Source organism: Pelobates fuscus, chromosome 1 (genome assembly GCF_036172605.1).
Source record: "Pelobates fuscus isolate aPelFus1 chromosome 1, aPelFus1.pri, whole genome shotgun sequence".
Classification (NCBI taxonomy): domain Eukaryota; kingdom Metazoa; phylum Chordata; class Amphibia; order Anura; family Pelobatidae; genus Pelobates; species Pelobates fuscus.
The window spans coordinates 27,258,886-27,274,951 of NC_086317.1; the positions used below are offsets into that span (position 1 = coordinate 27,258,886).

Here is a 16,066-nt window from a genome sequence, read left to right on the forward strand (position 1 = left end):
GGGTTCATCGCTCCTCAGAGTGTCGATATCTGCAGTAAAGGCGAGGTAGTCTGCTACCTGTCGGTCGAGTCGTTCTCTGAGGGTGGATCCCGAAGGGCTGTGGCGATGCGTAGGACTTAAAAAGCTCTGCAAGTCCTCCATCAACAACACGTCTTTAAAGCGTCCTGTCCTTGCCGGCGTGGTCGTGGGAGGAGGAGGATTACTTTCACCTCTTCCCCTTTAGATTCCCGTTTGGCTGTGAAATCACCCTTATATGCTGTGTAAAGCATACTTTTTCATTTATTTTGTAAATGCTGCATCCTTTCCGACTTGTTGTAATTTGGTAACATTTCAGCCACTTTCTGCTTATACCGGGGGTCTAGTAGCGTGGATACCCAATACAAGTCGTTCTCCTTCAGCCTTTTTATATGAGGGTCCCTCAACAGGCACGACAGCATGAAAGACCCCATTTGCACAAGGTTGGATGCCGAGCTACTCATTTCCCGTTCCTCCTCCTCAGTGATCTCAATGAATGTTCTTCCCCCCAGCCACGTACAACACCACGGGTACCAGATAGGTGACAATGAGCCCCCCCCCTGGGATGCCTGTTGTGGTTGGTCTTCCTCCTCCTCAAAGCCACATTCCTCCTCTGACTCCTCTTCCTCACAATCCTCTTCCAGCGTTGCCGCAGGTCCAGCAAGCGATGCTGATAAGGCTGTTTCTGGTGGTGATGGTGACCACAACTCTTCCTCTTCCTCTTCACGCTCATCTACGGCCTGATCCAGCACTCTTCGTAGGGCACGCTCCAGGAAGAAAACAAATGGTATGATGTCGCTGATGGTGCCTTCGGTGCGACTGACCTAGGTTTGTTACCTCCTCAAAAGGACGCATGAGCCTACAGGCATTGCGCATGAGCGTCCAGTAATGTGGCAAAAAAAATCCCAGCTCCCCAGAGGCTGTCCTAGCACCCCGGTCATACAAATATTCATTAAATGCTTTTTCTTGTTGGAGCAGGCGGTCGAACATTAGGAGTGTTGAATTCAAACAGGTCAGGCTGTCGCAAATCAAGCGCCTCACTGGCATGTTGTTTCACCGCTGGATATCTGCAAAGTGCGCCATGGCCGTGTAGGAATGCCTGAAATGGCCACACACCTTCCTGGCCTGCTTCAGGACGTCCTGTAAGCATGTGTACTTATGCACAAAGCGTTGTACGATCAGATTACACACATGTACCATGCACGGCACATGTGTCAACTTGCCCAACTTCAATGCCGCCAACAAATTTGTTCCGTTGTCACAAACCACTTTGCCGATATCCAGTTGCTGCGGAGTCAACCACTTTTCCACCTGTGCGTTCAGGGCGGACAGGAGTGCTTGTCCGGTGTGACTCTCTGCTTTCAAGCAAGTCAAACCCAAGACGGCGTGACACTGCCATATCCAGGATGTGGAATAGTACCTGGGGAGCTGGGGGGTGCCGTTGATGTGGAGCAAGACGCAGCAGCACAAGAGGACTCAGCCGAGGAGGTTATGGAAGAGGATGGAGTAGGAGGAGTAGAGGAGGCGGCAGCAGGCCTGCCTGCAAGTCGTGGAGGTGTCACCAACTCCTCTGCAGAGCCACGCATTCGATGCTTGGCAGCCGTCAGCAGGTTTACCCAATGCGCAGTGTAGGTGATATACCTGCCCTGACCATGCTTTGCAGACCAGGTATCAGTGGTCAGATGGACCCTTGCCCCAACACTGTGTGCCAGACATGCCATTACTTCCTTTTGCACAATCGAGTACAGGTTGGGGATTGCCTTTTGTGCAAAGAAATTTCGTCCGGGTACCTTCCACTGCGGTATCCCAATAGCCACAAATGTTTTAAACGCCTCAGACTCCACCAGCTTGTATGGTAAAAGCTGGCGGGCTAATAGTTCAGACAAGCCAGCTGTCAGATGCTGGGCAAGGGGGTGACTTTCTGACATTGGCTTCTTACGTTCAAACATGTCCTTGACAGACACCTGACTGTGGGCAGATGAGCGGGAACTGCTCAAGGGGAGAGGATGGTTGAGAGGGGGCAAGGAGGACAGCAGTGGTTGACGTGGCTGAAGATGCTGGACCAGGAGGAGGATGGCGGCTTAGAGTTTGTGTGCTGCTTGTACTCATGTGTTGATCCCATAGGCGTTTGTGATGTGCGATCATGTGCCTACGCAAAGCAGTTGTACCTAGGTGGGTGTTGGACTTCCCACGACTCAGTTTTTTTTGGCACAGGTTGCAAATGGCATCGCTGTTGTCAGAGGCAGACACACACAAAAATGCCACACTGCTGAGCTCTGCAATGACGGCATTCTGGTGGTGGACACAGCATGCGTTGATTGGCGTGCTGTCGGGCTGACCCCGGGTGTCGATGCATGCTGTCTGACTGTGCCACTAGCTCCTTGCGACGACCTCCCCCTGCTTCCAACTCGTCTCCTCCTCATCCTCTCTGTCTCCCCATCTGAACTTTCGCCCTGTTCTTCTTCTTGCCGAGCGGGCACCCACGTGACATCCATGGACGCATTGTCATCATCAACCGCTTCACTTGTATCTGACAACTCAGCAAAGGAAGCAGCAGCGGGTACAACATCATCATCATCACACCGTACGTCCATGTGTGTAATGCTGCATGCCTGAGACATATCCCTGTTATCTACATCCTCTGGCAATAATGGTTGCACATCACTCATTTCTTCAAACGGATGTGTAAATAACTCCTCTGACATACCAAGTGAAGCGGCTGTGGTGCTAGTGTTGGTGGTGGCGGCAGGCGGGTGAGTGGTATCTTGAGAGGTGCCCGAAGCTAAGCTGGAGGAGGATGGTGCGTCAAGGTTCCGAGCGGAAGCTGTAGAAGATTGGGTGTCCTGCGTTAGCCAGTCAACTATGTCCTCCGAACTTTTCAAGTTCAGGGTACGTGGCCTTTGAAAACTGGGCATTATTCTAGGGCCAAAGGGAATCACAGCACCACGACCACGATGGCCCCTGCGGGGTGGCCTGCCTCTGCCTGTCATTTTTTTTTTTATTAGTGGTACTATGCGTGCAAGCTACTGTGAGACCAGATATGAGTGGCACTGTGCAGTGGCAGAGGTTGGCAGAGTACACGCTGTAGGCCTGACACACCCGCTTGAAGACAAGTAACTGCTATTCAATCTATAACAGTGAAAAAAGTTTTTTGGTTTTAAATGCACGCTATTGTGACACCAGATATGAGTGGCAATGTGCACTGGCAGAGGTTGGCAGAGTACACGCTGTTGGCCTGACACACCCGCTTTAAGACAAGTAACTGCTATTCAATCTATAACAGTGAAAAAAGTTTTTTGTTTTTAAATGCACGCTATTGTGCCACCAGATATGAGTGGCACTGTGCACTGGCAGAGTACACGCTGTTGGCCTGACACACAGACGCTTGCAGACAACTAACTGCTATTCAATCTATAACAGTGAAAAAAGTTTTTTGTTTTTAAATGCACGCTATTGTGACACCAGATATGAGTGATGGCACTGGGCAAGTGGGCACAGTATCCACTGTGAGCCTGACACACAGACGCTTGCAGACAACTAACTGCTATTCAATCTATTACAGTGAAAAAAAAGTGTGTGGGTTTTTAAATGCACGCTATTGTGCTACCAGATATGAGTAGCACTGTGCACACTGGCAGAGTACACGCTGTTGGCCTGACACACAGACGCTTGCAGACAACTAACTACTAATTAATCTATTACAGTGAAAAAAATGTTTTTGTTTTTAAATGCAAGCTATTGTGACACCAGATATGAGTGGCACTGTGCACACTGGCAGAGTACACGCTGTTGGCCTGACACACAGACAACTAACTGCAGACAACTAACTGCTAATTAATCTATTACAGTGAAAAAAAATGTTTTGTTTTTAAATGCAAGCTATTGTGACACCAGATATGAGTGGTGGCACTGGGCAAGTGTGCACAGTATCCACTGTGAGCCTGACACAGAAGCTGGCAGGCAGGCAGGCAACTGCAATTAGATTACACAGGAAACAAAAGCAGACTGATGTTCTAGCCCTAAAAAGGGCTTTTTGGGGTGCTGTCCTTACAGCAGAGATCAGATGAGTCCTTCAGGACTGTAGTGGACACTGAATACACTAGCCTAGCTATACATTTCCCTATCAAATGAGCAGCAGCTACACTTTCCCTCCTCTATCTAAGAATGCAGCTTCAGAATGAATCTAAAATGGATGCTGTACAGGAGGTGGGAGGGTCTGGAAGGGAGGGTCTGCTGCTGATTGGCTGGAATGTGTCTGCTGACTGTGAGGCACAGGGTCCAATTTCAGTCAATGATGATGAATAGGGGGCGGATCGAAACGCGCATGTGTTCGCCTGCCGTGGCGAACGCGAACACGCTATGTTCGTCAGGAACTATTCGCCAGCGAACAGTTCGGTGCATCACTAATAGTGATATATTAATGAATGTAAGTGACAATTTTTAGTTTGCAAAATATCATCTTCATCGCAAATGTCTTTGTGGTGCAAGAAGGTCTTTGGTGCCAGCTTACCACAAGGGGTTAAACTATTAGTGAATGGTTTTAACACATTTTATATGAATGGGTAATGAGTTGCTACAGAAAGGATGAGAGCATCACTTTCATTAGTTCCTGTTTGAAACCTCAGATGAAGATAGTAGTGCTGACATGCTCCAGACTGAAGAATTTGGAGTTAATCCATTTGTTAATGGTTTCCAAACCAGTCATCAGGGCACTCCTACCAGTCCAGGATTTAGGGATTACCCAGTTGTGTCAAGATGTTTTTTCTTTTCTTTCTAAAAACACCTTAGACACAACTGGGCAATCCCTAAATCTTGGACTGCAAGGCGTGCCTTGAGGCCTGATTTGAAAAAGCACTAGTTTAACCCCTTGAAGTAAGCTGACACCCAGAACCTCCTTACATTTCATTGAAGTTATTATGGTCCCTTTAATTCTTAGTTCCATACTTTGAATTGTCTTTTTACTATACGTAGCTAGCTGTTAGTGACACAACCATCCTGCAACTCTACTTTAATTTAACCCCTTAAGGACACATGACATGTATGACATGTCATGATTCCCTTTTATTCCAGTTCGGTCCTTAAGGGGTTAAAGGGGCTCTGTCGGCATTGTAACTGCTTCATCTTAATTAAGAAGTTATAGTGTCTTGAGTTAACAGGCACCGTTCTTCCATTCAACATTTTATTGCTAAATGAGAGTCCCGAGCAGCTCGTTCTCTCTGTGCTACTTGGACTAATGAGAAAGCGTTAGACTGAGGATGTGGAATTTGAATCGTGCTAACGTCATCTCCATGGTTGGAACATGGACCACCAGGGTCCAGGAAAGTTACACTGGGTGGAGGGAGTGCAAAACAGAGCACCACACACCATCATACCTCCCAAGTGTCCCTAAAAGGGACAGTCTCTCAAACCCTGCCCATTGAGGTAGGTATGTCAGCACTTTTCCTGCCTTGTCCATCAGTGGTAGGTCTGGCAGCACCTTTCCTGCCCTGCCCATCAGTAGTGGGTCTGTCAGCACTAATAATGGCCTGCCCATCAGTGTTGGGTCTGGAAGCTCTTTTCCTGTCCTGTCCATCAGTGATGCGTCTGGTAGAACTATTCATGCCCTGTCCATCAGTTGTAGGTCTTCCAGCATTTTTCATCTCAAGCCCATACGTGGTGGGTCTGGCAGCACCTTTCCTGCCCTGCCCATCAGTGGTGGGTTTGGCAGCACTTTACCTTCTCTGCTCATCAGTGGTGGTTTTGGCAGCACTTTTCCTGCCCTGTCCATCAGTGGAGGGTCTGGCAGCACCTTTCCTGCCCTGTCTATTAGTGGTGGGTTTGGTAGCACCCTTCCTGCCCTGTCTATCAGTGGTGGGTCTGGCAGCACCTTTCCTGCCCTGTCCATCACTGGTGGGTCCGACAGCACCCTTCCTGCTCTGTCTATCAGTGGTGGGTCTGGCAGCACCTTTCCTGCCCTGTCTATCAGTGGTGGGTCTGGCAGCACCTTTCCTGCCCTGTCCATCAGTGGTGGGTCTGGCAGCACCTTTCCTGCCCTGTCTATCAGTGGTGGGTCTGGCAGCACCTTTCCTGCCCTGTCTATCGGTGGTGGGTCTGGCAGCACCTTTCCTGCCCTGTCTTTCAGTGGTGGGTCTGGCAGCACCCTTCCTGCCCTGTCTATCAGTGGTGGGTCTGGCAGCACCTTTCCTGCTCTATCAGTGGTGGGTCTGGCAGCACCTTCCCTGCCCTGTCTATCAGTGGTGGGTCTGGCAGCACCTTTCCTGCCCTGTCTATCAGTGGTGGGTCTGGCAGCACCTTTCCTGCCCTGTCCATCAGTGGTGGGTCTGGCAGCACCTTTCCTGCCCTGTCTATCAGTGGTGGGTCTGGCAGCACCTTTCCTGCCCTGTCTATCAGTGGTGGGTCTGGCAGCACCTTTCCTGCCCTGTCTTTCAGTGGTGGGTCTGGCAGCACCCTTCCTGCCCTGTCTATCAGTGGTGGGTCTGGCAGCACCTTTCCTGCTCTATCAGTGGTGGGTCTGGCAGCACCTTCCCTGCCCTGTCTATCAGTGGTGGGTCTGGCAGCCCCTTTCCTGCCCTGTCTATCAGTGGTGGGTCTGGCAGCACTTTTCCTACCCTGTCTATCAGTGGTGGGTCTGGCAGCACCTTTCCTGCCCTGTCCATCAGTGGAGGGTCTGGCAGCATCTTTCCTGCCCTGTCTATCAGTGGTGGGTCTGGCAGCACCTTTCCTGCCCTGTCTATCAGTGGTGGGTCTGGAAGCACCTTTCCTGCCCTGTCCATTAGTGGTGGGTCTGGTAGCACCTTTCCTGCCCTGTCCATCAGTGGTGGGTCTGGCAGCACCTTTCCTGCCCTGTCTATCAGTGGTGGGTCTGGCAGCCCCTTTCCTGCCCTGTCTATCAGCATGGTGGGTCTGGCAGCACCTTTTCTGCCCTGTCTATCAGCATGGTGGGTCAGGCAGCACCTTTCCTGCCCTGTCTATCAGCATGGTGGGTCTGGCAGCCCCTTCCCTGCCCTGTCTATCAGTGGTGGGTCTGGTAGCACCTTTCCTGCCCTGTCTATCAGCATGGTGGGTCTGACAGCACCTTTCCTGCCCTGTGCATCAGTGGAGGGTCTGGCAGCACCTTTCCTGCCCTGTCTATCAGTGGTGGGTCTGGAAGCACCTTTCCTGCACTGTCTATCAGCATGGTGGGTCTGGCAGCACCTATCAGCATGGTGTCAGGCTGAGTGCGAGCTGTAATACGGAGATTGGGCTCACTCACAGCAGTATGACCCAGGTCCCCGCCCACTGAATAGAACCCACTAATAATTCCCAGCCAGAGGATCCAGTCCTCAGCCTCATCGAACTACATCTCCCGGCAGGCTGTGCGCGCGGAGAGCGCCGTTTCCGGTCCTGCGTGATTTCCGGAGCGGATCGGAGCCGGAGCCGGGGTTCGGTGTCCGCCGGCGGGTGGCTGAGCAGGTAGCGGGGCCCGGGCGGTGAGGTGGCGGGCCGGGTCGGGGCGGGCCGGGTCGGGGCGGGCCGGGCGGGTGGGTGGCGGGGGAGGGCGGTGCGGGGCTGGCTGGGGCTGCGATCCGGCTCCCCCCGCTCCAGCTGCCAGGCCGATTGTTCCTTCCTGCAGGCAGCCGGGGGATCCAGGCAAAACCCGGCTGGCTCTCTGCTGGGGCCGGGGATCCCGGAGGAGCATGGCTCCATTAACCCCGCACTGCCCGGGCCACAGCGACCGGCACTCATAATAATAATAATACAGGGTGTATAATAATACAGGGTGTATAATAATAATAATAATAATAATACAGGGTGTATAATAATAATAATAATAATACAGGGTGTATAATAATACAGGGTGTATAATAATAATAATAATAATAATACAGGGTGTATAATAATACAGGGTGTATAATAATAATAATAATACAGGGTGTATAATAATAATACAGGGTGTATAATAATAATACAGCCCGGGCAATAATAATACAGGGTGTATAATAATAATACAGCCCGGGCAATAATAATACAGGGTGTATAATAATAATACAGCCCGGGCAATAATAATACAGGGTGTATAATAATACAGGGTGTATAATAATAATAATAATAATAATACAGGGTGTATAATAATACAGGGTGTATAATAATAATAATAATAATAATACAGGGTGTATAATAATACAGGGTGTATAATAATAATAATACAGGGTGTATAATAATAATAATACAGGGTGTATAATAATAATACAGCCCGGGCAATAATAATACAGGGTGTATAATAATAATACAGCCCGGGCAATAATAATACAGGGTGTATAATAATAATACAGCCCGGGCAATAATAATACAGGGTGTATAATAATAATACAGCCCGGGCAATAATAATACAGGGTGTATAATAATAATACAGCCCGGGCAATAATAATACAGGGTGTATAATAATAATACAGCCCGGGCATTAATAATACAGGGTGTATAATAATAATAATAATACAGCCCGGGCATTAATAATACAGGGTGTATAATAATAATACAGGGTGGGCAATAATAATAATACAGGCTGGACATCAATAATACAGGGTGTATAATAATAATACAGGCTGGGCATTAATAATACAGGGTGTATAATAATAATACAGGCTGGGCATTAATAATACAGGCTGGGCATTAATAATACAGGGTGTATAATAATAATAATACAGGCTGGGCAATAATAATAATACAGGCTGGGCATCAATAATACAGGGTGTATAATAATAATACAGGATGTATAATAATAATACAGCCCGGGCATTAATAATACAGGGTGTATAATAATAATACAGGGTGTATAATAATAATACAGGCTGGGCAATAATAATAATACAGGCTGGGCATCAATAATACAGGGTGTATAATAATAATACAGGATGTATAATAATAATACAGGCTGGGCATTAATAATACAGGGTGTATAATAATAATACAGGCTGGGCATCAATAATACAGGGTGTATAATAATAATACAGGATGTATAATAATAATACAGGCTGGGCATTAATAATACAGGGTGTATAATAATAATACAGGCTGGGCATCAATAATACAGGGTGTATAATAATAATACAGGGTGTATAATAATAATACAGGGTGTATAATAATAATACAGGGTGGGCAATAATAATAATACAGGCTGGGCATCAATAATACAGGGTGTATAATAATAATACAGGGTGTATAATAATAATACAGCCCGGGCACTAATAATACAGGGTGTATAATAATAATACAGGGTTAATTTAATGCAGAGTATAATAATACAAGGTGTACATCAATGGGTTAATTTAATACAGGGTGTATAATAATGGGTTAATTTAATACAGGGAGTACAGTATACATTAATAGGGGTATTTAATACAGGGTGCACATTAATGGAGGGTATTTAATACAGGGAGTATAGTATACATTAATGGGGGGATTTAATACAAGGAGTATAGTATACATTAATGGGAGTATTTAATACAGGGAGTATAGTATACATTAATGGGAGTATTTAATACAGGGAGTATAGTATACATTAATGGGGGGATTTAATACAAGGAGTATAGTATACATTAATGGGAGTATTTAATACAGGGAGTATAGTATACATTAATGGGAGTATTTAATACAGGGAGTATAGTATACATTAATGGGAGTATTTAATACAGGGAGTATAGTATACATTAATGGGAGTATTTAATACAGGGAGTATAGTATACATTAATGGGAGTATTTAATACAGGGAGTATAGTATACATTAATGGGAGTATTTAATACAAGGAGTATAGTATACATTAATGGGAGTATTTAATACAGGGAGTATAGTATACATTAATGGGGGGATTTAATACAGGGAGTATAGTATACATTAATGGGGGTATTTAATACAGGGAGTATAGTATACATTAATGGGAGTATTTAATACAGGGAGTATAGTATACATTAATGGGAGTATTTAATACAGGGAGTATAGTATACATTAATGGGAGTATTTAATACAGGGAGTATAGTATACATTAATGGGAGTATTTAATACAGGGAGTATAGTATACATTAATGGGGGGATTTAATACAGGGAGTATAGTATACATTAATGGGAGTATTTAATACAAGGAGTATAGTATACATTAATGGGAGTATTTAATACAGGGAGTATAGTATACATTAATGGGGGGATTTAATACAGGGAATATACTATACATTAATGGGGGTATTTAATACAGGGAGTATAGTATACATTAATGGGGGTATTTAATACAGGGAGTATAGTATACATTAATGGGAGTATTTAATACAGGGAGTATAGTATACATTAATGGGGGTATTTAATACAGGGAGTATAGTATACATTAATGGGGGGATTTAATACAGGGAGTATAGTATACATTAATGGGAGTATTTAATACAGGGAGTATAGTATACATTAATGGGGGGATTTAATACAGGGAGTATAGTATACATTAATGGGAGTATTTAATACAGGGAGTATAGTATACATTAATGGGAGTATTTAATACAGGGAGTATAGTATACATTAATGGGGGGATTTAATACAGGGAGTATAGTATACATTAATGGGAGTATTTAATACAAGGAGTATAGTATACATTAATGGGAGTATTTAATACAGGGAGTATAGTATACATTAATGGGGGGATTTAATACAGGGAATATACTATACATTAATGGGGGTATTTAATACAGGGAGTATAGTATACATTAATGGGGGTATTTAATACAGGGAGTATAGTATACATTAATGGGAGTATTTAATACAGGGAGTATAGTATACATTAATGGGGGTATTTAATACAGGGAGTATAGTATACATTAATGGGGGTATTTAATACAGGGAGTATAATATACATTAATGGGGGGATTTAATACAGGGAGTATAGTATACATTAATGGGAGTATTTAATACAGGGAGTATAATATACATTAATGGGAGTATTTAATACAGGGAGTATAGTATACATTAATGGGGGTATTTAATACAGGGAGTATAGTATACATTAATGGGGGTATTTAATACAGGGAGTATAGTATACATTAATGGGGGGATTTAATACAGGGAGTATAGTATACATTAATGGGAGTATTTAATACAGGGAGTATAGTATACATTAATGGGGGGATTTAATACAGGGAGTATAGTATACATTAATGGGAGTATTTAATACAGGGAGTATAGTATACATTAATGGGAGTATTTAATACAGGGAGTATAGTATACATTAATGGGGGGATTTAATACAGGGAGTATAGTATACATTAATGGGGGTATTTAATACAGGGAGTATAGTATACATTAATGGGAGTATTTAATACAGGGAGTATAGTATACATTAATGGGAGTATTTAATACAGGGAGTATAGTATACATTAATGGGAGTATTTAATACAGGGAGTATAGTATACATTAATGGGGGTATTTAATACAGGGAGTATAGTATACATTAATGGGAGTATTTAATACAGGGTGCACATTAATGGGAGTATTTAATACAGTGAGTTTGTATACATTAATGGGAGTATTTAATACAGGGTGCACATTAATGGGAGTATTTAATACAGGGTGCACATTAATGGGGGGCATTTAATATAGGGAGTATTTAATACTGGGGGGCATTTAATACAGTGAGTTTGTATACATTAATGGGGATATTTAATACAGGGTGCATAGTAATGGGGTGATTTAATACAGTAAGTAATGTATACATTAATGGGGGGTGTTTAATACAGGTTGCACAGTAATGGGGGCTACTAATACAGGGTGCATAGTGTACATTACATTTAATACAGAGTGTACATCAAAACGGGACATTTATTACATGGTGCACTGTGCCCATTAATGGGGGGCATTTAATAGAAGGTGCACAGATCATATTAATAGGGACAATTACTACAGGGTTCACTGTTCATAGTAATGGGGGCATCTAATAAAGGGTGCAGTGTATATCAATGGGGGCATTTTATACAGGGTATAGTATACATTAATGGGGGCATTACATTGAGGGTGCGTTGTGCGCATCAATGGAGGGTAATTTAAAGGTTTTGCAGTGTATATAAAGGGGGGTTAATAGATCGTGCTCATTAATGGGGGGAATTTAATAGGGGGTGTGTATGAGTTGGAAACATATATATATATATTTCTTTTTAATATTTTATTTGATTTTCAGTGTTACTGCAGTAATGTAGTTACAGAAGTACAATTGCAATATAATAGTAAAAAAAGAAACAATGCACAATAAATGATACAAGTTACAATACTAATTGCAATACAATTTTGATACTGCTTTTTAGACAAGTTTTCACCTGTTCAATGTCTGTGTACCTCTGTAGATGCTAGTATCTGTATAAACATGGGGGGAAAAACTGGGGGGGGGGGGGGGGGAGGTCAGTCACCTGTCCGTCTTCATCTATGTCCCTCCTCGTGAGGGTTATTTAGGAGTATTTAACCGTGCGGTCCACTCTTCCCACCTTTGCCATGCTGTTAACCAGTATTTTTTTGGGGTTCTGAGCTTTCGAGCTTCAGTTTCGTACTTCTTAGTTACGTGGTGCATGGCTAGGAACGTGGATCCCGTTGAGTTGGGAACATTTAATAGTGCATTGTGCACATTAATGCCGGTATTTAATAGGGGTGCATTATGGAGAAGTGTTCAAATGCGTTTCAGCTTGTATGAATATAACTATTCGTTTTAATCTACATTCAAGCAAATTGACCTGTCTGGTATTTGCCAGTGTAGTTTTATTAATGAATGATTTCACATGCATTTCATCATTTCACCTGAAATCTAATTCCTGAAAACATTGCCACCCCTCAGGGCACTCTGCATCAAATTTTGGAATGTATATTGCTGCACCACAAAAAGGTGTGTCGGTCCACCTGTTCTCGCGCCTCTGTTTAAAGACACATTCCAAGCACAATTATTACATCTTCTTTGAAGGGAGCTCTCCTATCTCAATGGATAGCACCTCTGTGCTTTGCTCTAGGGCACTCCATAACAAGTGTTGCCTTGTTGTATGTAGAATTCAAACGCTGCAGGTGGGAAATCCATTCCTTTATCTAATCCTGTTTATGGGGGATTCACCAAAGTATTAGAGTGACTAGTGGTTGATTTTCCATCTGCAACTTATAAATGCTACATATGAAAGGGCCACACATTCTATGTGTCTTCATCAATAAAGTCTCTTGGGATTTTTAAAATAAATATTACATAAATTTGTTTTGTTTGGGGAATCCGAGTACGACCCATAAACCATGCAGTAGTTTATGGGTCGTACTCGGATTCCCTGAACAAAACAAATCGAGAACTAGACTTGGCTGAAGACACCCAGCCAGGGATCACTAAAGAACAAATTTGTAGCAAGCACTATTTTCAGAATCCATTGGGCTTTTGACTGGAGTGACGTCCCTTAAGGACCAAACTTCTGGAATAAAAGGGAATCATGACATGTCACACATGTCATGTGTCCTTAAGGGGCTAAACACGGAACTTATCATCCTGTCACCATACAAGCTGTAACTCTTCTGGGTAGGCATTCCATTAGAACACTGCTACAGGGATTCTCTTCCAGTTAGGTACATGCACGTTATTGATTAGTTTTAGTTTGTAGTAGGTGCTTTATTCCAGATCAGTGGAAGACCATCTTACCAAGTTGGCATCACAGAGTCATTGATAAGGTTAGTTACTATGGTGAGAATTAAAAGTGAATTTTAAATTTAAGGTAAAACTAGCCAAACTGGAAAATTCTCTATGCCACCTATGCTGTCAGTTCGGCTACTCCGGCATTCTCTTTCACTTCTCACGTTCGTAAATAATCCTGCATGTATATCATTATATAGGTTTAAGGAACACTTGATATTTTACACCAAACATCGCTTATAATGTCTGATGGGAGCAGATGCCTTCTGTAGTGATGTATTGCAAATCCCTATGGAGATTCCCGCTGTCTGTTGTGATTTTCAATAGACCAACATCTTTAACTTTCATGTATGTTTAAGAGTTTAACAGTGACACAGCTTCTGCCAGGTTTATCTGCCACTAGCTGGTGATTTCCTGGAAGTGCGGGGTGTAGAAAAGGGAGAGCTTCAGGTATGTAGATCACCCCTCCACTATTCTTTTTGGCCAAAAAAACCCCACTTTTTTGGAGCTAAATGTTATCATTGTTGTCAGGTAGGTGCCCTGGCATCTGCCAGACCTGGTATCATCCGTCAGACTGCCAGGTGGTGAAGTATGTTTCATTACCTGAGAACCATGGCGATGAGGTTTTAATTAGTCAGGTGACACTTGGCATTGTGCGTGGTACCCATTCCCATAAATGTCCTGATACACAGGTTGAAACTCAACTCCTAAGCACCAAAACACCTAACTTAATCAAGCAGTTTTGGTGTGTTTTTTTTATCATATCCAGGCTGGTCAGTGGGCAGCCAGGTATTTGATAAAGATAAAATCTGTAAAAAGATGTATTAAGACAAAGTGTCCAGCACACCTGCCACAGAGCTAACTGAAGCGGAATATTGCTATCTGATTTTCAGGTTTATGTTTGTGGAGTGTTCCTTTAAAAAAAATGTATATACTTAATTAATATACATTTTGGTTTTTAGAGTGTCCCTTTAAACGAGAGATTTTTCAATAATGGAAACAACTTTGGACCTTGGTGAATAAACCCGCTACGAATAGCAAAATAATTGTTTTCTCCCTACGCAAAGAGACGCATGCATCCCAAGCTATCGGCTCAGTCTCCTTGTGTCACATGATTACATGTGAAAGGGCGATATTTTTTTGCGAGAATCAGCAGACGTTATTCTAACAATGTTCTGCGCCCTTCCTGCTTGTGACTTTAATTTAGATATTACCATTACATAACTATTTCTTGAGTGTGATGCAGTCAGTGTGTGTCTAGGTCAGTTAGGTGGGTTTACTCCCACTCAGAAAAAAGTTTGACCTTTTTTTTTTTTCCCCCATTTTCAGCACGTGGGAATAATGGCGCAAGAAGTAATGGATGAAGCTGTATTCATATGTAAGTATTTCAGTTCTACTGAGGAGGTGGGCCGCCAGGAATACTCGATATAAGAAAATATGTAATCTATTTAAACAAGGGGTTTAATCACTGCGCGGGGAACAAAGTTTTATATACCGTATGTTTTTTCATGAGTCCGATTAGTATAGAACAGGTTTCATTCGTGTACTGTTAAAACATGTATAATATTGTAAAGCACTGCGGAAGACGTTTAGCCCTATAAATGATAATAATAATCTGCTTTGTTCTCAATCAGAAACTTATCCCGTTACGGGAATCTTTTTTTTTTTTTTAATTGAATGAGTGTTTCTGCCACCTGGCAACCATAATGAAAGGGGGGTTCATTTCCTGAAAAAGGTTTGAAGAACTGACGAAGAAGTAATTGCAAGTTTTATGCAAAAATAAAGTATTGATAAAGTTTTCCTTCTGTATTTTGGCTTAAATATTGCAATTTCTTTCTCAGTTCACCATAGTAGTTTACTGAATTACAAAGTATCTTCTGCTAATTGAGACTGCACTATAGACCCAGACCTGTACACTAAGTATGTTGTGTTATCTTGTCTAGTAAAGTGATTACACTATTGTTACTTTTTCATGTTTCCGTTTAAGTTAATATTTTGGTTTTGTTTGCAGGGTGTGACGATTGTGGCCAGTATCACGACTCTGAATGTCCCGAGCTGGGGCCCGTAGTGACTGTACAGGACTCCTTTGTGTTAAGTAGAGCAAGGTGAGAAGGAGTTTGGGCCATCAATCATTCTCCTCATTCTAGATAAATACTGAATGTGGTGTATGGAATATAAAATGAAATGTCCACCCTTTGCATGACACCGCAATGAGAATCCAGTATTATTTAGATAAATAACAACTGTGGTCATGGAAGTGTGGTGATACACTCTCCTTCCTCACCTTATTTATGCTGAATTGATAAAATGAAACTTGTAATATGAATCTGCAAGTTTGGGGTTTGCTTTAGTGTCTTGCCAACCTGTACTGGATGCACCGTAGGTGGGAGTATTCCTGA

At 43.2% G+C, this 16,066-nt stretch overlaps 1 protein-coding gene across 1 annotated transcript in view; it reads left to right on the forward strand.

Moving 5' to 3' along the window:
- Positions 1 to 7,406: 7,406 nt before the first annotated feature.
- Positions 7,407 to 16,066, forward strand: part of PRDM15 (PR/SET domain 15) — a 43,621-nt gene continuing 34,961 nt past the window's right edge. Inside the window, exons 1-3 of the mRNA XM_063447001.1 lie at positions 7,407 to 7,467; positions 14,997 to 15,045; positions 15,679 to 15,772. Coding sequence (XP_063303071.1) covers positions 15,009 to 15,045; positions 15,679 to 15,772 — 131 coding nt within the window. The 5' untranslated portion in view covers positions 7,407 to 7,467; positions 14,997 to 15,008. The remainder of the gene's footprint in view (positions 7,468 to 14,996; positions 15,046 to 15,678; positions 15,773 to 16,066) is intronic.